This window comes from Hyperoodon ampullatus, assembly GCF_949752795.1.
Source record: "Hyperoodon ampullatus genome assembly, chromosome: 2".
Taxonomy (NCBI): Eukaryota; Metazoa; Chordata; class Mammalia; order Artiodactyla; family Ziphiidae; genus Hyperoodon; species Hyperoodon ampullatus.
Genome location: NC_136915.1, coordinates 107,888,998 through 107,915,408, shown reverse-complemented (window position 1 = coordinate 107,915,408; position 26,411 = coordinate 107,888,998). Strand labels below are relative to the sequence as shown.

General features: G+C 38.7%; 1 protein-coding gene across 2 annotated transcripts in view; it reads left to right on the top strand.

Moving 5' to 3' along the window:
* Positions 1 to 4,384: 4,384 nt before the first annotated feature.
* Positions 4,385 to 26,411, top strand: part of LOC307047843 (flavin-containing monooxygenase 5) — a gene marked incomplete at both ends in the record, with an annotated part of 38,327 nt that continues 16,300 nt past the window's right edge. Inside the window, 6 exons of one of the 2 annotated variants that reach the window (XM_079696546.1) lie at positions 4,385 to 4,528; positions 14,571 to 14,759; positions 16,696 to 16,858; positions 18,629 to 18,771; positions 21,514 to 21,713; positions 25,105 to 25,457. In XM_079696546.1, the coding sequence (XP_079552672.1) occupies positions 4,394 to 4,528; positions 14,571 to 14,759; positions 16,696 to 16,858; positions 18,629 to 18,771; positions 21,514 to 21,713; positions 25,105 to 25,457 (1,183 nt within the window). The remainder of the gene's footprint in view (positions 4,529 to 14,570; positions 14,760 to 16,695; positions 16,859 to 18,628; positions 18,772 to 21,513; positions 21,714 to 25,104; positions 25,458 to 26,411) is intronic. The other variant, XM_079696545.1, reaches the window with a different exon arrangement.

Sequence of the window (26,411 nt, the reverse complement as noted above, 5' to 3'; positions counted from 1 at the left end):
TAAACAGAGAAAATTTGAGTCAAGGTTTAAAACATTTTACAAGTAGTAGAGCATTAAAAATACATTTTACAATATTAAGTTTTAAAAGTAATTCTTGTATTGTTCTGAAACTGATTCAGTAGGGAGAGATTAATATTCAGTTCATAAAAGAATTCATCAGTTTTCCTATAACTAGGCATCTCTAATACATTCAAAATTATCCAAGTAATTCATTTATAAGTTAAAATTCCAATATGTAAAATGGTTGCATTAAAACACTTTTCAGAATTTTATTTTTAAAGGTATTATTATTGTATAAGTTCACATTTATAACTGAAAATCTTTTTTATTAATTTGTTTATTTTGGGCTGCATTGGGTCTTTGTTGCTGCTCGTGGGCTTTCGCTAGGTGCAGCAAGTGGGGGCTACTCTCCATTGCGGTGTGCGGGCTTCTCATTGCGGTGGCTTCTCTTGTTGTGCAGCACGGGCTCTAGGTGCGTGGGCTTCAGTAGTTGTGGCACGTGGTCTCAGTAGTTGTGGATTGCGGGCTCTAGAGTGCAGGCTTGGTGCTTGCGGCGCATGGGCTTAGTTGCTCCACAGCATGTGGGATCTTCCTGGACCAGGGCTCGAACCTGTGTCCCCTGCACTGGCAGATGGATTCTTAACCACTGTACCACCAGGGAAGCCCTATAACTGAAAACTTTTATGAAAGATATCAGTCTTTAAAAAGTTACAGTTACAGGTCCAGGGCTTCCCTGGTGGCGCAGTGGTTGAGAGTCCGCCTGCCAATGCAGGGGTCACGGGTTCGTGCCCCGGTCCGGGAAGATCCCACATGCTGCAGAGCGGCTGGGCCCGTGAGCCATGGCCGCTGAGCCTGCGCGTCCGGAGCCTGTGCTCCGCAACGGGAGAGGCCACAGCAGTGAGAAGCCCGCGTACCGCAAAAAAAAAAGTTACAGATCCAAAGAATATTGATACTAATATTAATTAGGGTTGTCTAAACAGCTGTAAAAAGCAAAATTTTAAACTCGATAGCAGATCCCATGTGCTGCTGAGCGGCTGGGCCCGTGAGCCATGGCTGTTGAGCCTGCACGTCCGGAGCCTGTGCTCCGCAACAGGAGAGGCCACAGCAGTGAGAGGCCCGCGTACAGCAAAAACAAAACAAAACAAAAAAAAACTCGATAGCACAAATAAAATAGCAATTTACTTATTTCTCATGTAAGACTCCAAGATTAATAAAACCAGATTAGAAGATCCAGTCATTTAGGGCCCCAATCTGATGGTGGACCTACTTCAATACATAGTTCCCAAAGGTCTCTCTGGTTATCATTATTCTAGGCTACAGGAAAGAAGAGTGAGCAGAAGTCCAGGGAAAACCATTGCCTTTTAAATGGGTTAGACAGAGCTCAGTGAGAACTTAGTCATATGTCCACGTGCAGCTACAAGGGAAACTGGGAAATACTGTTGCTATATGGGCAGCCCCATCCCAGCTCCAGTCCTATAATGCTGTAATAGGAGGAAAACAGATTTTAATGAAGAGTTAGCAGTGTCTGACACCCCTCTAGCCACAAGAATTCTGTGTTCATCCTTCTCCTGATATGCTCATCCCCTCCCCAAGGGAGACAACGCCAAATTCCATCCAGGTGCTGCATCCAGCTCAAATTCTGGGATCTCTGGGTGACTTGCAATCATCTCCCTCAGACGCAGATTGGCTTTTTGTGGTCCAGCAACTCATTAACTCAAAGGAAGACACTTACTTCTCCAACACCCAATAAACCATGGTCTAATAGAAACAGGATGATTATATGACAACTTCTTGTTCTTTAGTATTCGGTGGCCCTTCCACTGCCGTAAATCTTGGGGAGGGATAAGACGAGAGGTTAATATTTTTGAAATCTCAAGAGAGATGCATTTAGGTAACTGGAAAAAACAAAACAAAACAAAACAAACCCCTGCTTTTTCTTTCTCGGAGAAAGTAGCCTTAGACAGCAGAAAACATATTTGGTGACAAAAGACATTCTATTTCATGGTATTTGACGGTGAGGACACTAGTTAAATAAGGGATTTCTGGAGCAAAGTGAGAAGAGAATCCAGAACAAAACTAAATAGTAGATTTTTTTTAAAGACAAATACAACTATTGAGAGATTAATGACACTTTGATAAATAAGAACCATATCAAAAAGACAGAACCGAATCAAAAAACAAAAACACTTTTTTTAATTACTGAGAAATATATATAACTCCATCCTTAAGCTTCTTTCCCTTTATTCTCCCATTAGGCTATGTTGATGTCCTGTGTTCCCTACTGTGTGCCTATGTTTATGTGTTCATATAATTCAGACCATATTTTGAGCAGGAGTCTTCCTGATGGAGCCAAATGATTTCCAAAACCAAAGATCTTATTTTAAACATATTTTAAAGTAGTTGAAATAATGCAACAGCTAAAAGCAGTTCAACTAAAGTGTACACTGTAAAGGCAGGAGTTAGGCAAAGAAAAGGGATGCAACAGAGAGACGAGAAATGGACAAAGACTTGTGGCTAAATAAGATGTAAGATATTCTCATAAAGGAGAGTATATATAGTGATTGAAGCCCAGGCCTGAAGCCAGACTGCCAGGTGTACCTACCTGCCTTTTCACTTACTTGCAAGTAAGTAAGAACTTGATAGTACTTACTTGAAACTACAAGTAGTTTTTCTTACTTGATAGTACTCGAAAGTACTTGATAGTATTTTCTTCATGGGGTTGCCGAGAGGATTACATGTGTGCATTCCCAAAAGATACGATCCATTCCCACTGTATCTTTTGCACCATATAAGGTAAACCCTTGAGAAATAACCCACTGGTCTGGGAAGGATACATTCGGGGTGAGGTCACTAAGTCAAAACCAGGTCAGTAAGTCAAAACCGAGTGCTGGAATTATTGGCATCAAATTATCTTCAGCAAGGTTGACTCAGGGAGTAGTATAAGGTGCACAAAGATGCATGGCATCTGTCACAACCCAGCTCTCCCAGAACCCCTTACACCTGTCAAAATAGACTCCTGGGTTGAATGAGCCCTGATTCTGACCCAGTGTATGAAATCCTATATCCATTACATTGGTCTTTTCTGAATAATTTGAAAATTTTGTTACATTTTAAAAGTGGATATTTTGTGTTTGTAATCACACAGGTAGCTGTGTGAGGAAAGCGCTTTTTTTTACAGTATTTTTATTTTTTTGAAATTATCTGTTTGTGTATCAGTCTTCTCTATAAACTATAACCTCCTCTAAGTAGGAAACTTAATCCTCTCACTCCTCACTGTACCCCAGCACCCAGCTCAGTGCATGGGTATTATTATTATTTTTTTTTTACTTTTAAAAGCTGCATTTATTGACTATTCTATATGCTCTGGTGAAATATTTTCTTCCTTTTTCTTTTTTTTTTTTTTTTGCTTTATAACAAATTTAATCAGTTATACATATACATCTGTTCCCATATCCTCTCCCTTTTGTGTCTCCCTCCTACCCTCCCTATCCCACCACTCCAGGCGGTCACAAAGCACCAAGCTGATCTCCCTGTGCTAAGTGCATGGGTATTTTAAAGTAAATTTCTTCCTGTAGCTCAGAATGAAAGATCCTATTTGTGGGGTTGGGTGTTGGCTTGGAGAGGTGGACGAGGGGCCGGGATGTGTTCTGACAGACCTCCTGAAAGATAGATGTTCTCCACGTAAACTTTTGGAGCAAGACTTGCTTCGGGGTTGTTGGTGACAGTTTCCCTTCACCAGTAGGAGTTTGTCACTATAAGACAACACCAGAAAGTTAAAAGTGAATGAGAAGGGCGCGTGATGGAGATTCCGACCCCTAGGGTCTCCCCTGAGAGTAGCTGAGAGTGTGGGCAACTGCAGGTGAAAAACAGAGAGGTCATAGGGTTAATCTTTTCTGCCCAGAGCAGGTTTGGCCCACATTTTATCCCCTCTGTGGGGGTAATGGGTGCTGCTGAGTGGGCGGTGTGTTGCCTGAAAGGAGGTGGAGCTGAACAGCCCCTCCACATTGGCTATTGCTGCTGTTTGTACTTTGTTGCTTTACATTTCTTTGCAAAGAGCTGAAAGGGCAGTGCCCTCCAGATCGCAGCTGAAGGATCTGCCAGTTGGGGCAAAGGCAGCGAGGTCGGGTACTGCAGCAGAGCTCTCAGCTCTGGGTCTCAGCTCTGGGTCTTCCAGGCACAGGGCTCATCCATCCAAGGTGTAGTAGTTCCCGGTGGTCCACGAGGACAATGGAATCTGGGTTCCCCAAAGGCACCTGCTGTTGCAAAATTTATCTAAATGCCACGTTCAAGCTCTTCTTTGAAAGGTGATAACTGGTGTGTGCTTTCTGTCTTTTGTCATCCTTTCTTCAGGACAGGTTACACTGACCCAGCCCGGTGAAGATCTCTGGAGACCATGACCAAGAAAAGAATTGCTGTGATTGGGGGAGGAGCGAGTGGGCTCACGTCTATCAAGTGCTGCCTGGAAGAAGGCTTGGAGCCCGTCTGCTTTGAAGGGACTGATGACATCGGAGGGCTATGGCGGTTTCAGGTAAATCTCCTGGTTCCTTAATACTTGGAACTCTCGCTGTAACTAGGTGCATAAGATATTTTACCTCGTGTCAGGAAGTATGATGGGCTTTACAGTGATTAAACCTGCCAGACTTCAACCTGCTGACCTCCTCTCAGCAGCCATCACCTCAGGTTCTATGCAGGTTCTCTTTCCCTACGCTGGCAGCGAAATGGGACGCAGGTATCACTCGTTTTTTCCTTTACTGATGTCTGTGAAAATGGCACAGAGACCATTTTCATTTTCAGATCTTCCTTGATTTACAATGAGGTTACATCTTGATAAGCCCATCATAAATTGAAAATATCCTGTTACAAATGTATTTAATACACCTAACCTACCTAACACCATAGCTGAGCCTGGCCTACCTTAAGCGTGCTCAAAACACTTACGTTAGCCTACAGTCAGGCAAAATCATCTCACACAAAGCCTATTTTATAATAAAGTGTCGAATAGCTCATGTAATTTATTGAATGCTGTATTGAACATGAAAAACATAATGGTTGTTTGGGTGCAGAATGGTTGTAAGTCTATCAGTTGTTTACCCTCCTGATCCTTCCAGCTGACTGGAAGCTGCCACGGCCCAGCATCATCAGAGTATGTTACAAAATATCGCTAACCCAGGAAAAGATCAAAATTCAAAGTGTGGTTTCTATTGAATGTGTATTGCTTTTGAACCATTGTAAAGTCAAAAAAATCACAAGTTGGGCACTGTCTGTAATGAGTTTTGCTGCTATCCAGAAAAGGGTAACAATCTTGGTGCGGGGTGTAGCAGAATGGCAGACATGTAAAGTGGTTGCTCTTGGTCTGCGTTCATCGGTAAGTGATCTAGAATACTGCTTACAACTCCTTCCAGGAATCCCCCTTTTCAATCTCTTCTAACCTTACTGTTTTTTTTCCTTTTCTTTCTTACCTTCCTTCCTTCGTTGCTTCCTTCCTTCTTTACTTTAGACAATTCTCTAATGATTCTAGTGCTTGAATAGGATATAAAATCTGGCCGCCTTCTTTGCTTTGCACTTTTCCTTCACTTGAGAATTCAAAGCAGTAGTCCCATCTTCAGGGAAGGGCAGAGGGCACCTGTAACTGGCTTTTCTTGGCCTTGCACAGACTCAGTTTTAAAGTTTAGTTGCTTTAATATGCACACCCAGCCCTGCAACTTGTTACTAACAGTTAAGATATCTTCTTACTTAAATGATAGTTAAGCTTATTATATGTCAAAGAATATCACCCTCCTTAACTGATCTCCAAAGCAACATCCATTGGGTTTGCTTTTCAACTCACTTTTTAAGCCAGTGTTTTAAGTGTATTAAGGTGTCCAGATTTGTTTCATATTTCACAAAATGGAGACGGTGTTGGCCAGCTACTTAAAAGTGGTTTCATTCATTCATAGCATTCCTTAGTAGAACAGCAGTACAGTTGTTTTGCATTTGGGCTCTGTCTTGGGGACTAATTCTATTTGACAATAGTCCTTATTCGGAGCTAGGGTGGATACTCCTTAGCACACCACCCATGCCTCGGTCATAATCAGTCTTGGGCATGGCTGAAAAAACTGTTAATTAATATTTTGTAATCAATAGAAAATTTTACTTTTGAAATCCAGCCACAACATGGTGTAGAGGTTAAGAGCACGTCTGGGTTCAAATCCTACTCTGACCTCGGGGAAAACCATGCCCTCTGTACTTCTGTGTTGTCATCTTTAAAAAGGAGATAATACTGGCACCCACTTCATAGAGTTATTGTGGGGATTAAGTGAATGACTAATTACGTCATCACTAATAACAGTGGCACAATAATTGCTAAACATCAATTATTATTCAGTAGGCCTAGAGTGTGGCCCACACATTTGGTGTCTGGTAAGCATCCTAGCCAGGTCTGGCAACTACTGACCAGGCATGAAAGTAGTGAAGGGTCCACCATCCTACCTGATTATCAGGTTTTATTTCCAAAGTGGTTTAAACTTCTTCTCTCTTAAATACCCAATTTGGAGTTTTTTCTGATTATACTCTTGGCAAAATTTCAACACCTTATAAACTGCTTCCTTGAAAATAAATAAGCTATATTTCATTATAATATTCTGACTTCTGTTAAGACAGACCACATCTGTGTCTATTATATTATATATAACATACATATATTTTACATATATTATACACACACACACACAAACACCACTATATCTCTAGAGCCACAGGTGATGCCTGGCATATATTAGGAACCAAATATATTTACATTTTATAAATGAATCCTAGAGAAACAAAATATCTTGGGTGGCTGCTTAGAATGCTCGTGGAAATAGAGACCTTCATTCTCACATACTCCACAGTTACACAGTTGTGGAGCCTGAGGTATTATAAACATCCATTAATTGCAGATTAAACATGTTTTACATGCTGATGCTGGTTTCCTCAAGAATTGCCTCTGAGATCTGCTTTTCTATGACCCCCTTGCTTGTTATTTGGAGTATTCCTCTCCCCCATCCTACCCCCACTAAATTTTCTGTAATTCATTGGGGGTTTCATATGTAGGAGCATCCCAAGCAATTTGGAATTCCACCATTGCTACCGGGTGTCCAGTAAGCCACTGGCAACTCAGGGCTTCCATTTTCTCTTTCTTGTAACAGTTCTCAGGGACTCAGTATAAATTTCTTTCTTCTTGATCTCCTCATTAATGTTAGACCAGACTGATGGTGAAAAGTCGGTAGTAATGTGAGACGTATCACTTTAATTTTCATACTGCAATATTACTTTATGAACAAAATAGCTTAAAATCCCTTATGAAATGCTGAGGTTTTAAGAAGTATGTAATGCTGGAAAATAATTTTTAATATTCTTTAGTCAATCTGAATTTTAAAAATCCTTAAAGTATACCAAAGCAGTGCTTCTCCAACTTTAATGTGCACATGAATCACTGGAGCTTTTCCTGAAGTGTACATTCCGATTCATTAATCTGGGGTGGTGCCAAGATTCTATATTTCAGATGAAGCCCCAGGTGATGCTGATGCTGCTGATCTGATAACTACAGTTCACGTAGAGAGGTTTTAAAGTGTATATGTGATACAAAGGTACCATATGGATACAATATAATGTCAAATGAGGCATATTTAATACATTTTAATTTAAAATATAAAATTAAGTAATAAACACCCTTAGATGAACAGGTGTTTTTAATTCTTAAATATATCAACTCCCCCCCCCCCCTCAAAAAAAGGACAACTGAATGGATACAAAAATACTTAAAAGAGGGTAACTGTAGAGCAGTGGCTGTCAGATCTGGCTGCAACACTGAACAATCACTTGGGGAACTTTAACGAACTTTAACAAATAATGATATCAGTCCATCCAGATTCTGGTTTTATTGGCCTGGGGTGCCAATAAAGCTCTCCACTAGTTATTTCTAATGTGCAGCCAACATGGAAACCTTTGCCCTTCAGCTTTTACCCCAGCTTTCCCAGGTGATTAATGAGGATGACATTGCATTTTTAAAACAAAATCGGTAACAGTTCATTGAACAAACATTTCTGAAGCTCAGATTATATTAGAGTGTGTGGAGATACGGAGTTATATAACCTCCTGCCACTGCCCTCAGGCATTCTGCAGTTTAGCTAAGGATGTATGGAGAAAGGACTTCTGAGGTGGATGGGATGAACTCTGGTGCCCTGAGCTTACTGGGGTCAGCACACAAACTCTTACCAGCAGATCTCAACTTTGTCTACACATCAGACAAGAAGCAATTAAAACAGGGTCTCTGGGAGTAAGGACCAGGCATTAGTATTTTAGAGTTCCCCAGATGAGTCCAGTGTGAAGACAACTCTGAGAACAACAGTCCTAAGACAGCTTCTGTCCCACGGGATTCTGAGAGTCTGTCAAAGGAACAGAAGATCCACACTGTTCTCACTCCTCCCACTGAAGGGGAGTCATTTTTCTCCTTTCTTCTGCCCTTACTATTGCCTCCAGTCCCTTCAGTTCCAATTACACTACCCTACGTCCCTGGTTCTCTCTTTTCTCATATGGACTTCCTACTCAATGCGAGTCATGTGCTTAGGCAGGAAATAGAATCAAGATACATCTCTAGAGGGCAGATTATTCGCCGATGGTAGGAAATACTAAAATGCAGGAGCAGAAGCTTCTTTTAACACTCACTGATCCAGTACTGCTCTGCCCTCACTCTCTTTTATAAAGCAGTGAGTTGACAGTGATGAACCCCACCTAGGATCCAATCAGGTGTTTAGAAGGGCTTGAAGGTTTCTGTTGACACACAATAACACTTTGTTGTCTTAATTACTTGAAAAAGAATACAAATATATGATTGTTGTCACAGGGGTAAGATCTGTGATTCATTTAGCTCAGTGACCCCAACACAGCTGCTGTGGAAAGCATGGCTCTACTCTTTGTACTAAACTTTCAACCCTTGGGAAACAGGGACAGACTTGTATTTTTTCGCATTAATATAGTGTTTTTATTACAGAAGGACTTTAGAAATATCTACTGAATGAATGAATGAAGTCGAATTTAATAGTTAGGAATGTGTCTACCCCTGTCCCCTCAAACATCTTCATTCCAAAAGGACCCTACCACTCATTAATTTAATTTTTTTGAAAAAATGTGCTTTGTACAAACAACATGTTTAAATAAACTTTGAATTTTAGAACTGTGTTAGATTTACAGAATTAATAGGAAGATAGTGCAGAGTTCCCATATACCCCATGCCAGATATTATTAACATCTTACATTAGTATGATACATTTGTCCTAATTAATGAACCAGTATTGATACAGTATTATTAATTGAGGTCCATGTTTTATTCAGATTTACTTAGGTTTTTTTCCTAGTGGCTTTTTCCTGTTCCAGGTGTTCCCATCCAGAACACCACATTGCATGTAGTTGTCATGTCTCCTTAGGCTCCTCTTGGCTGTGACAATTTCTCAGACTTTCCTTGTTTTTGGTGACCCTGACAGCTTTGAGGATTACTGGTTAGGTATTTTATAGAATGTCCCTCAACTGGGATTTGCCTGATGTTTTCATCATGGTTAGACTGGAGTTAAGAATTTTGGGGAGGAAGACCTTAGAGGTAAAGTGCTATTCTTATCACATCATATCAATGGTACATACTATCAAACTTATCACAATTGATTGATGTTAACCTTGCCGACCTTGCTTGAGATGGTGTTTATCAGGGTTTGCCACTGTAAAGTTGCTCTTTTTTTTTCTTCCTTGTCATACTATACTCTTTGCAAGAAAGTCACTATGCACAGTCTACACTTAAGGTCAAAGTTGGCTATTCTAAGCCTCTTTTCTTTCCACATAAAATTTAGAATCAGTTTGTCAATATCTACAAAATAGCTAGCTGGGATGTTGATTGGGATTGTGTTGAATCTACAAATCAAGTTGGGAAAACTGACATCTTAATGATACTGAGTCTTCCAATCTATGAGCACAGCATATCTTTCCATTTATTTATACCTTTGATTTTCTTCTTCTCTGTTTTATGGTATCTGCATATAAGTCTCATACATATTTTGTTAGATTTTTCCTAAGCACTTAATTTGGGGGGTGTTATTATAAATGGTACTGTATTTCAAAGTCCAATTTTTCATTTCTGGTATATAGGAAAGTAAGCGACTTTTGTATATTAACCTTGTATCCTACAACACTGATATAATTGCTTATTAGTTTCAGGAATTTTTTTTTTAATTCTTTGGGATTTTCTACCTAGACAGTCATATCATCTGTGAATAAAAATCATTTTATTTATTCCTTCTCAGGCTGTATACTTTTATTTCCATTTCTTATCTTATTACATTAGTTAGGATTTCTAGTACAGTGTTGAATAGAAGTGGTAAGAGAGGCTGTCCTTAACTTGTTCTCAATGTTATGGGGAAATTGTCCATTTTCTCTCTATTAAGTACACTGTTAGCTGCAGGTATTTTGTAGATGTTCTTTATCAAATTGAAGATATTTCCCTCTATTCCTAGCTTGCTGAAGGTTTTTAACATGAAGGTGTAGTATAAACAACATTTCTACAAAAATAAAAGAAAAAATCCTACCTCCTTAATAAATCAATTTGTTTTTCCTACTTTCAAGTTTTATTGATTTAAAATAAATAAAATATACTCGATAACAGGGGAGAGATTATACAATGTGTAATTATATAAATATGGGTAGACATAGGTATACAGTTGCCCTAGGCATACATAATATTATATACTTGGTGATTAGAATGTGACCTGAATTTTTTCATATTACTTTTTCCACTTAAAGTTATATCATAGTCCATTTTCAATGTTTCTACACAGATTTCAAAATCATAGTTTTAAGTATCTCCAAATTCAATCTCTATAATTCACTTATTAATTCATTTCAAAGCATTTATTAAGCATCCACTATATATGAGGTACTGTTTTGATGATAGAGCTATGAAAAATAAGACACAAATCCTACTTTTGGGTACCTCACAATCATAGAAACAAATGCAGAATATCGTGTGTTCTAAGTTGCCTTGATGGCAATATGAGCAGAGAGTTTTGGCAGCTTGGAGGTTGAATGGGGCATTTAACTCAGTGGAGAGGACAAGAAATACTTCTTCAAAGAAGTGACATTTGATGTAACTCTTGAATGATAGATAGGAATTTTCCAAATGAAGAAGTTGTACTGTAGTGTTACAAAAGTTTAAAGTTGTGAAAGAGTCTGGAATGTTTCAACAACAATTTAATGACTCAGAAGCTTGAAGTTAACTGAGGAGAACACTAAATGAAGATAAAAAGGTAGATTGGGATAGATTGTGAAATATGCTGAGTTTCAAAATAAGAAATTTGCTTTTCCAAATGGAATCAGTAGAGCCCATTAAGCAGTGGGGTGACAGGATCTGCTTTGAATTTAGCAGGATACCTAAGGAGTGGTGTGGAAGGTAAATTCTGAATCATATTGAGATACCATAATTTACTAAAACATTTTCCTATTGGGGGAGGGGGGCATTTTAAGTGGTTTCTAATTAATAGTTATTTTAAATACTATAAAATGAATATCTCTATGCATTTGATTTTATATTATTTTGCAATTTTCCTTACAACAAATTTTTGTGAATAAGATTAAAATATCTTATTCAACTGTTTTTAAATGAACTTTTATGTATTTCATTAGTTTTTTATGCATTATGTAAATTTACTTCCTTTTTCTCTATGTACCTTTCTCAATATAATTCAACATACATCTATTAAATATCTACTAAGTGCTATTTATAATTTTATATGCTGTAGGAAAGATCATGAATACAAGTAAAGGGGCTTACAATCTAGTTGGGGAGATAAGGAATAGACTATAAGACATTATGGAGGTCTTTGAATCCTAAGCTGAAAAATATACACTAGAGAAAATGGGGCAGTATCCAAAATTTTAATTATGACAGAGATACAACCGTACCCTAGAAAGAACACTTTGGTTGAAATAAGGAGGACAGATTGGAAGAGACTTGTAAAAACACCATTAGCAGCCAAAGGGAATGCGATCTTGAAGGATGGGGCAGAGAAATGGGAATAATCAATTCAGGATTCTGAAATTGAAAAATTCTTCTCTAAAAATGGGAGGAAAATCATCTCTAATGTGGGCAAAGCCAGTGAACACTCTCCTTTGTGGCCATTTAATGTTCAATAATAGCCAGCATCCAAATATCTATTTCTGGAATAAAAAGAGAAGGGGGGTCCAAATTGGTAAGGTAATTTTCCATAATCAAAACAATTTTAAAAAAATATAATGGAGTTGAAAAGTCATGGTTTGTGATATCTCAGTGACAGGCTAATATAACAATCTGGGTAGATACTGCTTTATTTTATGTGATCACTACAACACCCCCATGAGGTAGTTATTAGAAGTTTTTGAGAAAGCAAAGAAGTTAACCTTGATGGGGGAAGAACAGTGAACCGGGGTTTGATATCAGCTAGAGCAATGCTTCTCAGCTTTCAGATGCATCTGAAACACTTAAGGATTTTGTTAAAAGGCAGATTCCGATTCAGTAGATCTGGGATGGGACCTAAGATTCTGCATTTCTAACAATCTTCCAAGTGATGCCCCTGCTGCTAGTCCACAGATCCTACTTTAGGTAGCAAGGATCTGGAGCAGTTGTTCTCAAAATTACAGTGAATTTTGTTGGGCATTAAATGGTTCTGAGACCAATTCCAATGTGTGTGTGTGTGTGTGTGTGTGTGTGTGTGTGTGTGTGTGTGCGCGTGGGTGGCAGGTGGTCCCCAGACACCAGCAAACAATTCTCAAACACTAGCAGGATGTCCAAGAATTCAACTAAATTCTGATGCCTATCTAACCAGAGACAGCGTCAGATTCCACAGATTGAGGGCTCAGTCCCTCAACCCCACTTCAGACACCAGTCATAAGCACTGGTTATTACCTGGGCTTCTGACCAACCAGCTACAGATTGGAGGTTCCAACGACCCCCTCCTTGGATTTGGACTTCAGATGCCAGTCTCGAGTCCTGGTTGTTTGTTACCTATACTTCTGACCAACTGACTATAAATCAGAAATTCCCACGACCACCCCCACACCCACCCCTTGGGTTTGATTAATTTGCTCACAGAACACAGGAAACCCATTTACTCACTAGGTTACCGGTTTGTTATAAAAGAATATAATTTAGGAAGAGGCAAATGAAAGAGATACATAGGGAAAAAGACACTGAGCTTCCATATCCTCTCCAGGCACACCGCTCTCCCCTAATCTCTTTGGTTCACCAACCTGAAAGCTCCCTGAACCCCATGCTTTTAGGTTATTATAGAGGCTTCATGACATAAGCATGATTGATTAAATCATTGGGCATTGGCTATTGCTTCAACTTCCAGCCCCTGTCCCCTCCCAGAGATCAGGGAATAGGCAACTGAAAGTTTACAACCCTCTAATCACAGGGTTTGCTCCATTGGTAACTAGCCCCCATCCTTAGTTGCTTTCTAAAAGTCAGCATATTAACATAACAAAGGGCACTTTGTATCACTCTCAACACTTAGGAAATTAGGAGAGTTTTAGGAGCTCTGAGCTAGGAACTGTGGAGAAAGACCAAATATATATGAGAAATATATTTTGACCAACTGGATGACCAAATATATATTTCCTATAAATCACAATATTGCAGGCATATAGCTTATTTCATTTTTATGTTATAAATAATGCTATCATTAACATCCTTTAACATAAATCTTTGTCTACAATGCTGAATCTTTCTTTAAAAAGCTAGGTTGCAAGGGTTTCATATTCTTGTCACATTGCTGTCCAGAAAACATTGTACTAAGATCTCATTTCACCTCATTTTTGCTAACACTGAGTAATTGTCTTTTAATTTAGTAAAAACGAGGTAAAATGGGAACACATAGTGGACAGAATGTAAGTTAGTACAGTGTTTCCTGGAGAACAAGGTGGCAAGTGTATGAAACTCTTGAAACTTCCCAAGGCTTTGAAATATATATACTATTTAAAAGACTATTACTCAAATGGGCAGTTCTCATTTGGAGTCTTATGTCATGGCAATCAGGTGACAGCTGGGACTGGATGTGTGCTATGACCTCTCTGCTCACATATTTAGAATGTCAGCTGGGATAACTAGAACTTCTGGGGGCTGGCTGCACATCTCTCTATCCCAAACATGCTCTTCATGTGGATAGCTTGGGCTTCCTCACAGGATGGTGGTCTCAGAGTAGCTGGACTTCTTACGTGGCTGCTGACTTCCACCAGAGCAAGCTTTCTAAGAGACCCAGACAGAAGCTGCAAGACTACCTATCACTTAGTCTTGGAAGCCATTCAGTATCATTCCAGCTGCATGCTGTTGGTCAAAAGCAAGTCATAAAGACAACTTAGATTTAAGGGGAAGAGACTGCACGAGGGCACAAATACTGGGAGATGTAAAGGGTTGTGGGGAGGGGACTTTTTTTAATGGTCATTTCTTTCAGAAAACTTTTTCAAATGTTTGTTGGCTGTTTACAAACCATGACCTTAATTCTCAAGTTGCTATGAATGCTTTTTATTTACTGCAGGAAGAACCTGAAGAAGGAAGGGCCAGTATTTACAAGTCAGTGATCATCAACACTTCTAAGGAGATGATGTGCTTCAGTGACTATCCCATCCCAGATCACTATCCTAACTTCATGCACAACTCCCAGGTCCTGGAGTATTTCAGGATGTATGCCAAAGAATTTGACCTTCTAAAGTACATTCGATTTAAGGTAGGGAATTTCGTGGGTATCTCTGTGTTCAGAGTTTCAAGTAAATGAATAACTGTTCTCATTTACCAGTGCTTATGTATAGATTGGTTTGATATGGTCATGTATCTATCCTATCCAGACAGATTCTACTCTATGTCTTCTCTGTGTCTGAAAATATTCATGGAAAGGTCCCTCTTCTATATATTTTGACTGCAGATCCAAGAAGCCATATTCATTTCATTGCCTTCATTCTATATCATTTGATTACAATAAAACAATGAGGGGAACTGACAGGTATGGGAACTTTAAAACCTTCTGGTTCCACAACTTGCTGCTTAGCCCTTTTGTACTTTCTGAAGTATTTTCCAGTGCAATATTTATGTGATCACAACAACCCAGTGACGTAGATATTGAAACGTTATGAGGAAGCAAATAAGTTAACTCTGGTGTAGAGGGAGGAACATTGAATTGGGAAACAAAAACTTGAATTCTAGTCTTTGCTCTACCACTAATCAACTTGTGACTTCAGACAAGTAGGTTCCCCAACGTTGATGTGTCTTAAGTTTATTTGTAAAACAAGATGATTGTACTAGATCACATCAATAATTCCTTCCTGCTATAAATTCTTCCATGTTATTTCTATCATTCCAAACCACGACCATATAATAATTGATATTTCTAACAGCTGGCAAAAAGCCGAAATCTTCTACCTTCTGATCATTCTACTAAATCATGACTCTTTCTCTTTAACAACAAAATTAAAATGGCAATATCCAGTGAAGACTTCTAAAGTCAGTCATTTACAGCCTAGTGGTGCTTCTCTTCACTTCTTTAAACACTTATTGAACAGGTTTGTTACCATACTAAGCAGTGAAGACACAAAAACAAAAAAACCCAGTGATTTCACAGTCTTGTTAAGGAGATAGAATAATGAAGAGAAATTTCATTGTAAACATAATTATAAAAATAAAGAGTTACAGAGTGATAAATGCCACTGAAATCTATACATTGCAGCTCAGAGGAGGGAAACAGCCCATCAGGGCATGAGGCATCAGGCACCAGGGTAGTTTTCTTAGAGGAGATAATACCAAGCTAAATGTTGAAGGGTGAGTTTCTCCAAATGAAGAAAGAGTAGAAGGATGATCCAGGCAGAAGCACCAGCCTGTGTAAAAGTAAGAACATGATAGAGAGGAACTATAAGTAGTATAGGATGTCTCAGGTATACAAGAGGGGTATCTCTGTTAGTCAACCAAGACATTATGGTCATAAACCCTAGAAGCACAAGAACACATTTTTAATGTTTCCTTAACCTGGGTAGAGTAACCTATATTTATTATTATTTTTTAAAGCTAAAAATTGTACCACTGACTATCCCATCTCACACCTTTCTTTATAGTTACTTGTAAAATGGGCATTTATGGGAGTCAAAGAGAGGTTCATTTACATAAAATATGAGCCACTGAGATATTTTTCTACTAGGAAAGGGAGCCCTCTAGCTCAGTCACAAGTTTAAGGCCAGTGAGAACACGACTTGAGGTAAGAAGGCATCAGAGAGTCCCAGGATGTCTGGGGGTATGGGGGAGGAATAGGCATTTAGTGCATGGAGTGTCTCAGAAGCACAAGAGAAGCCCAAACTTTATTCAAGTATCACATTGCCTTAGGCTATGGTACAAGAGAACTAGTAATTTGCACTTTTCTAGAAGAAGAGTAGAGTGCAACATTAGTCTGCCAACTCTGTTTTATTTAGCTTGCCTCATGGAAGTTTTCTCACTCTGACCACAGCCCCAAACAAAAAAGTTCTGATTTGTGGAGTATGAAAATCAAATATCCCTGCCTGAGGACTGTTATGCGGTATCAGGCGTTTGTGTAACCCTCTGCAAGGAGAGTCCTGTCAGGGAAGATATCCACTATTTAGGCTGTGGTTATAGTCCCCTGTGACTACCCCTTTTCTTTTCAGACAACCGTGTGCAGTGTGAAGAAGCAGCCTGATTTCTCCACTTCAGGCCAATGGGAGGTGGTCACGGTATCTGAAGGGAAAAAGGAGGTGAATGTCTTCGATGGAGTTATGGTTTGCACTGGCCATCACACCAGTGCACACTTACCCTTGGAAACCTTCCCTGGTAAGTAGCCTACCAGGAATGAAGACACTTGGACTATGCCTGTGACCTGATCCCTAAAGAAAGGGAGGATTGTGGTCTGAGTGATTCCTACCTTGGGATGAAATAAGGCTTATCCTAATTCTGCATATTCTCCTCAAAGATGTTGGGGCAACTTGTATTAATGCTATTTAGGACGTAGAGATAACAGTAATTTCAGGGACTAGAGGAAAATTAGAAGGCTCTATATTTAGTTTTACAATAATTTTAGTTTTTTTAAGGATAAAAAGTTGATCCGCATCAGATTGAACGAGGCCTTTTTTCTTATTAAATTTTTATTGGAGAATAGTTGATTTAAAACGTTGTGCTAGTTTCTGCTGTACAACAAAGTGAATTAGTTATACATATACATATATCCACTCTTTTTTATATTCTTTTCTCATATAGCTCATTACAGAGTACTAAGAAGAGTTCCCTGTGCTATACAGTAGGTACTTATCTGTTACCTATTTTATATATAGTAGTGTGTGTATATGTTAATCCCAGTCTACCAGTTTAGGCGTCCCCCACACCTTTCTCCCCTGGTAATCATAAGTTTGTTTTCTACCTCTGTGAGTCTATTTCTGTTCTGTAAATAAGTTCATTTGTACCATTTTTTTTAGATTCCACACATAAGCAATATCATATATTTTTCTTTCTCTGACTTACTTCACTCAGTATGACAATCTCTAGGTACATCCATGTTGCTGCAAATGACATTATTTTGTTCTTTTTTTTTTTTTTTTTTTTTTTGCGGTACGCGGGCCTCTCACTGTTGTGGCCTCTCCCATTGCGGAGAACAGGCTCCAGACGCACAGGCTCAGCGGCCATGGCTCACGGGCCTAGCCTCTCCCCGGCATGTGGAATCTTCCCGGACCGGGGCACGAACCCGGGTCCCCTGCAACGGCAGGTGGACTCTCAACCACTGCACCACCAGGGAAGCCCTATTTTGTTCTTTTTTATCACTGAGTAATATTCCATTGTATATATTTACCACATCTTCTTCAACCTGAATGAGGGCTTTTTTAGCAATCAAGGAAACAAACAGAAATATTGAGTTTCTAAGGAAGAAAATAAAGCTTAAAGAAAGAGCTTAATTATGGTCTTTGACCTGGATTTTCATTTTTTGGGGAAAAAAGCACTCTATGTATACTTTAGAGTATATAAGAACATATATACTCCAATTGGAATGGAAGTAGGTATTTACAGATGAGGAAAAGAGGGGGTGGGGGATGGGCAAAATAGGTGAAGAGGATTAAGATATACAAGCTATCAGTTATAAAATAAATCAGTCACAGGGTGGTAATATACAGCACAAGGAATATAGTCAAAATACTGTAATATTGTAATAACTTTGTATGTTGCATAATCTATATAAATATCAAGTTATTATGTTGTACATCTGAAACTGATATAATATTATGTCAACTATACTTCAATTAAAAAAATAAACAGGATGAAAAGACAAAAGAGAATGGAGGTTTTCTGAAGCAGTTTGGATTAGTGAGTCCACAGGTCCAAAATATTAACAGATCCTGAGTTAAGCAGACTACTTATGATAAGGAAATCACAAGGTTCCACTCTGAGGCTATGGGAAAACAGGCAAAATATTCAGAAAGGCAACAGTGCACCTGAGTAAAAGCAGAACATATGGAGAATATATGCATAAACTCTACACACTGCAAAAAAATGAATGATTTAACAAATGATATCAGATAAACCATCACCCAATAATTATTTTCCCTTCTCTTGTAGGAATTGAGAAGTTCAAAGGACAATACTTCCATAGTCGAGATTATAAGAATTCAGAGAGTTTCACTGGAAAGAGAGTCATTATAATTGGCATTGGGAATTCTGGAGGCGATCTGGCTGTGGAAATTAGCCATACAGCCAAGCAGGTTTGAATTAGTACATTATTTACTTTGTTTCACCAAGGAAGCTGCAGGTGGACCCAGCAGAGTGTATGGATACCTGCACACAGCCCATCAGTGCCAACGGCAAATGCAGGGCTTGGTTTCACTGCCTCAGTTGGCAACATTTTGATTGATGATGTGATGGAGCCAAGGTTACAAGTTAGATTCCCATCATTCATTTGGCCTCACACTAAGGAATTTGGTCATGACCACAAAGTGTGCTCATAATCTCACTCAACTGTCTCTTCAGATTGTGCTTCTGGCTCTGAAGAAGACCAAGTGATTGCTGGGAGAGCTTGTTAGAATGCAGCATTCAGAGTGTGGATCACCTGTTGGCCAGCAGAAGTGATAATGCTCTTATCTGAAGGAAACTGTACTCAGTCACTGAAAGCTTTTCACTCATAGGATGTTGGAGGAATTTTCCTCTTCACTCTTCATCACTCCCCAAATGGAAAAAAGAAGTCTAATCCTTCTAGAGACAACATGGGTATCAGTATGAAAAGCATCCACATTGTAGCACATGCAAGCAGCTCTCCCCAGCCTTTGCATACTATTAGGTAACACAGAATAACATTCACACTAAAGCAATTTCTATGTCCTTGAGGTTTTTTGGTTTGTTTGTTCTGTTTTTTTTGTATCATAGCTTTTGAACTGGGAAAAAAGTCTCTTAATTATAAATTCCTAGAAAAAGACATCATTGATATATTTTGTTATTCACATCTTTATTGAATCGTAACTTTGTTGGCAATAAGTACATGCCTGGTTGTTCTTCACTAACTAATTAAGCTGTGCTTCTCCACAAATTGTTTTAAAATTATTATTATTATTTTTTAGGGTTGGCATTTATTTTTTTTTAACATCTTTATTGGAGTATAATTGCTTTACAATGGTGTGTTAGTTTCTGCTGTATAAAAAAGTGAATCAGCTATACATATACATATATCCCCATATCTCCTCCCTCTTGTGTGTCCCTCCCTCCCACCCTCCCTATACCACCCCAAATAGAAGTTTAATGCCACAACTTTGTGAAATGAACTTTACCCACAAACTCCATTCAATAATACTTCTTCTCAGGTCTATCCCCATCTATCACCACAAAACTGATTTTATATATTACTCCATGAATTAATTCAACAAGCATTTATTAGGAAATAGGTATATAAACAATAAAGTGTAAAAATGTGTGTGGGTGCTATGATAAAAGAATGTACAAGGTATGTGGTGGGGACCGAAGGCATGAGCTTTCTTTAATACCATTGGCTTGTTAAATGGTCAGTTGTAGAGGAGCTGAGCCTTACAAGCACTGAGGAATTGTAAATTGCCAAAGAACAAGGCAGCAAGAGCAGGTGGAGGTAAGGTGGTTGTGTCTGAGAAAGCTTTGTGACCTATGTATTATTGCCACTATTTTATACATAGAGAACTTTTTAACTGAAGCTCTGATCATTTACATTACTCATAACCTATATTTAAAAAGTTATACACACTGCACACAAAACCATTTGATTTCTGAGACTACACACAGGCTCTTTCAACGGTGACACGTAAAAGTGCTTATATATGATAGCAGTTAAGGTCACCATCAGTGAGAATATATGTATGAAGTACATGATTATCCCTTTTAACATGAGGGCTTAAACAAAAGACCACAAAACAATGTACTTACATAGCTTACAACCCTGGAAACTATCTCCAGCGAGTTTTATAACATAGAGAAAGCAATGCTTTTGCCAGGTAGTTGAATACCAAACTTTTATTACGTGGACTTTAGCCAGCAGATAACACAGAAAGACAGACCAGTTCCATGTTGTGCTACTTGCAATCTTCAGTTTTTCCCTTAAATAAATGATAAAACATTACTTAAGCACAGGCTTCGGAGTCAGTTAGACTTAGGTTTGGAATTTCAGCTCTACCATTTAGTAGCTATATGATCTCAGGCAAGTTATTCAGCCTCTCCATGCTTCTCATCCTTAAAATGGACATAACAATACCTACCTCAAGAGGTTGTTGTATTGATCAAATAAAAATATAGATAAAGGACTTAGTACAGTGACTGACAGGTTACAATTCTCAATAAAAGGAAGTGATGCTGATGATAGGCTGGGGACTAAAGGGTGTATATGCTCTACCCCCCACCTTGGAGAAAACACATTTGGAAAGATAAAAGATAAGAATATATAATATTAAATATCAATATAAATGATAAGTTTTTTATAATACTGCAAACAATGTCAAAGGCAAAAAAAAAAAGACAGAAGATTTCAGATCAAATGATGTCCCGTTGCTTTCAGCTTTACTGTTCCATGATTTGAAATGAGTTGGACAGGTGACAAGTGCTAGAGAAGTTCAGAAGATGGAGAGACAATTATCAGCCAGAAAGGTCACTAGTGTCTTCATGGAGGAGGGAGACTTGATCTGGATCTTAAAAATGAATAGGCTTTAGAGAATGAAGGGGATACGGGGCTTTTCTGGGAGGCATAATGACATTAAACAGAAATGCACTGGTGGTTGAGAGCAAGACATAGTCTTGGTCAGTGACTACACCAGTTTAATTGTAAGCTTAGTGTTTGAGAAGAAAATGGCAGGAAATTTAAAAATATATATATTGCCAGGGAATAAAAAGCCAGACTAATGAGTTTGAAGTTCAGCTTGGAGAAAATGGGTTCCCATTCCTTCAGAGAAATGAGTCAGGGAATGGCAAAAACAAACATTTTTTTCCCCATGCCTCAGGTTTTCCTCAGCACCAGAAGAGGAGCTTGGATCTTTAATCGTGTCGGAGACTATGGATATCCTTTTGATGTGTTATTCTCTTCTCGATTTAAATATTTTATGAAGAAGATTTGTGGTCAATCATTAACAAATATATTTTTGGAAAAAAAGATGAACCAAAGGTTTGATCATGAAATATTTGGCCTGAAGCCTAAACACAGGTATGTTCCCAGGTGGGGAGGTGGGCAGTAACAGCCAAGGCAAAGAATAAGGACTGTTCACATAGGCTAATAGTATAGCTACCTCTATCTGTACTTTAAGCAAATCCACAGAATCTGAGATTAGATTTCTACCTTTCCCCCACAGATGTCCAAGATCTATTGGTCTGTAATTTTCAGGCTATAATTCTCCTTGGCATTAACCATTTTATCATTCCCCGAGGTACCAGTTCTTTTTACATGATGCCCAGTAGCAACAACAAAATGGTAGTAGCAGGCAATGTATCATTCATTCATTCATCCAACAAACAACTGAGCATCTGGTATGAGCCAAGCATTATACGGGCATGAGAATACTGAGACTAAAGACCTAATAGTAATAGTAATACTAATAATAACACTGTACCTTTTTGAGGACTTAATATAAGACAAGCACAGTGCTAAATGAGTTACAGGCATTATCTCATTTAATCCTCACAACAGCCCTATAGGTTGGTACTATATTCATCTCCATTTTGCAGATATAAAAACTGACACATAGAGAAACTAATTTGCCCAAGATCACACAAGTAATAAATGACAGACTCGAGAAATTGATATTTCCTTTAATACTCTAATAAGAAGACAGACAATAGAATATGATAAAGAAATGCATGGGGCCTCCCTGGTGGCGCAGTGGTTGAGAGTCCGCCTGCCGATGCAGGGGATACGGGTTCGTGTCCCGGTCTGGGAGGATCCCATATGCCGCGGAGCGGCTGGGCCCGTGAGCCATGGCCGCTGAGCCTGCGCATCCGGAGCCTGTGCTCCGCAACGGGAGAGGCCACAACAGTGAGAGGCCCGCGTACCGCAAAAAAAAAAAAAAAAAAAAAGAAATGCATGGAGTCCCATGAGAGTATGAAGGATAGGAGTTCTCACACAGCCTAGAAGGTAGACTGTGACAGCATTTCTAGAAGCTGATTTTAAACGCTGTTTTCCCCTACAGCTTTTAATTTTTTTAATGTTTAGATATACTTGCTATAAAATAGTAAGTACAGTGAGCACCCATATACCCTTCACTTAGATTCACCTATTATTAACAGTTTACTATATTTGCTTTTTCCCTCTCCCTCTCTCTGGAGATAGATAGATCTATACATATATAGCATCCATATATACATACATATATTCATAAATTTTTCTGAAACATTTGAGAGTAAGCTGCAGGCAATACAACATTTTACCCTACATTCTTTAGCATATATTGCCTAAGGAAAAGGGAATTCCTCTACATAAACATAATTATCACACTTAGTAAATTTAACATTGATGAAATACCATTATCTAATATAATGCATATTCAAATTTTCCAAGTTGTTTCAATAATATTTGTAGCTTACTTATTTATTATTTTGGCCACACTGCATTGCTTAAAGTTTGGAGTCCTAACAACTGGAATGCCAGGGAATTTCCTGTAGCTTTTATAGTTTTAAATCCAGGGTCCTGTCAGGTATTACACCATTGTCTTTAGTTGTCATATCTCTTTACTCTCTCTTAATCTGAAATAAATTTCCATTTTCTTGACATGGATTTTTGTTTTTTTTAAGAATTCAAGCAATTTGTTTTGCAGAAAGTCTCTAAATTTGGAGGTTCATAGTTGTTATTCCTCTATTATATTTAGGTTAAACAATTTTGGTGTGAATATTCATAGGTTATGTTGTGCCTTCTTGGTGGATCACATCAGGAGCCATATGATAGCAGTTTATTGCATACTAATGATGTAAAATTTGACAACTTGGATTAGGTGGTCTACCATGTTTCTCTTTTGTAAAGATTATTTTTTCCTTTGAAACTAACCAGTAGGGTGATATTTTGAGAGTGTGTTCCCAAAACTTTCAGCCATTTATTTCACCCAATTATGGAAACTAGCATCCATAACTTTGGTGATCACAAAATAAATTGAGGCTTTATGGAATAATAAGAGATAGTCAAACAAACAGGGTAAGGAAGTAGCATTCTAATTATAAATACAAGGTCTTGGAATAGCAAAATATACGTTATGCTCTGAGACCTGCACATAGTTTGGTTTGGCTGGACTACAGGCAAAGATGGAAGAATGACTGAGTATATCTCCTGGTTCACGGGGCAGATATATGAAAATGTTTGTATGCTCTGCTAAATAAAATGTTTAGAATGAAGACATCCCAGAGCCACTGAAAGATTTTAAGCAGGTGAGTGACATAATAATAAACACATTTTGGAACAATCACTCCAAAAATGATGTAGAAGATAGATTGAAAGGGGATGGAGCAGGAGGCCCTAGAGACAGCTGTAATGGCCCAGGTGAAACAGCACAAGTAAAACTATTCTGGGGGTATTAAGAGGAGAAAGCGTGGCCTTGGTGACCAGATATTAAGACTCACAGTTTTGTAGCTTGGGCAACAATGTGGATGGTGGTACTGTTAGTAAAAAGGAGTAAGTTTGGAGAGAAAGATGAAATGATGAGGTTGGAATGAGAACAGAATCTGTACCTAAAGGTTTGTGTCAAAGAATTACCAAATTCAGCAAACCAGTAATACTGTTTAAACATATCTTGTTCCTAAGAAGAGGCCAGCTCTGTCTGAACATGATGGGCTGAGGATTCTCAGAGCCTGTTAACACAGGATCCAAGGATTCACACTGCTTTTAGAAAGGTCCAAGATTCTGCACCTTATCCTATGCTATTTCGAGAAAACACTACTTACCATGCCTAGAGTATCTCAAGGGAGTTCATAAAAAACCATTTGATATAAATCCTAAACTCCTAGGTTGTGTGACCTTGGGCGAGCCACTTAACTTCTTTAGGACTCAGTTTCCTCGTCTATAAGACCTGGATAATGACAACTGTCCTGTTTCCTTCGTTGGGTTTGCGTGAGACTCAAATACGTTAATGTATGTAAAAACAGTTTATAACTGTAAGTCACTATACACATATAATTTATTATACCTTTTGGAAAATGATGGTCCAAACCTAGCTCTTGGGCTTTTGAAGAGGAAAAGAGACTCAACAGAATGCTGATAGTCCAGTTCTACAGATTTCTTGATATATGGATAGAAGCTACTAGACTGTGGACTTATCATATCACTGAGAGCATTATTAGTCCTTGAGAAACCATGCACGTACTCATCAAATAAAATAATGCTTCCCTCACTTCTCCAACAGCTTCTCTTTCAATGCCACCCGGGGTCCAACATTTACTCTGAGATCCTTACCTTTTTCAAGCTGGTATACATTAGACCTTTCCCAAATTTCATGAATAAAGGAGACTATTGGCATATTGATTAACCACCTCAATCAAAATACAATTTTACTTACATGGTAATGATATTTCCCTCTCATGATCTCTCTTGATTTCTCCTTCATTATCATTATTCACAGAGCTCTGAGTCAGCATCCAACGATAAATGACTTTCTGCCAAATTGTATAATTTCTGGCTTGGTGAAGGTGAAATCAAACGTGAAGGAATTCACAGAGACAGCGGCCATATTTGAGGATGGCTCCAGGGAAGATGACATTGATGCTGTTATCTTTGCTACAGGCTATAGCTTTGCGTTTCCTTTTCTTGAAGATTCTGTCAAAGTAGTCAAAAACAAGATATCCCTGTATAAAAAGGTCTTCCCTCCTAACCTAGAAAAGCCAACTCTTGCAATCATAGGCTTGATCCAGCCCTTGGGTGCCATTATGCCCATTTCAGAGCTCCAAGGACGCTGGGTCACTCAAGTGTTTAAAGGTAAGTGACCATGCAAGATGACTACCTAATTACTTAGTGGTTTGTTTAATTATGTTTATGTTCTTGCTTATAAATAGCTGAGACAGTATGTATGATTGTAACAGTGCCTGGCACAAAATTAGTGCTCAAAAATTAATTTTTGAGGAAATATAAAGTAGTGATTTATAACCATGGACATATAGCAGAATCTACTAGGAAGTTTTCCAAAAATAGGCATGCTTTGCCTGGTAGTGTTTATTTAATAAGTCTCGAGTGAGGCTTATATAAGATTGTTGAGAAAATGTTCCCCAGGTGATTCCAATATGCACTCCAGATTAAAATCCCCTCATCTAGATTTCAGACAACTGATACATATTTGTGAAGCAAAAGAATTTAATCTTCTTTCATTATAGTTAGAGAAAGTCACATATAGAAGTGCTGTGATTTCATTTTAGACAAAAATTAAGATCTGGTTAAAGACTAGTCTAGAATGAAGAAGATTCAGCCACTCAAATTCTTACTTCCCCCCTTTATGTTCCCTCTTTCAGAAAGTTTTGGCTAGGAAAACATGAGAAAAAATTTTGGGGTTTGGGATAGCAGGCTCAATATGAATCAGCAGAATGATGTGGCTTCCAAAAGACTTAACTATATCTGGCATCATTAAAAAACTATAATGTCCTGGAATTTATAACTGTTCTTCCATGAACTGATAAGACCACACCCAAAGACATTTTAAAAGTGAAACTGGGGCTTCCCTGGTGGCACAGTGGTTGCGAGTCCGCCTGCCGATGCAGGGGATGCGGGTTCGTGCCCCGCTCTGGGAGGATCCCACGTGCCGTGAAGCGGCTGGGCCCGTGAGCCATGGCCGCTGAGCCTGCGCGTCCGGAGCCTGTGCTCCGCGGCGGGAGGGGCCACGGCAGTGAGAGGCCCGCGTACCGCAGGGGAAAAAAAAAAAAAAAAAAAGTGAAACTGGAG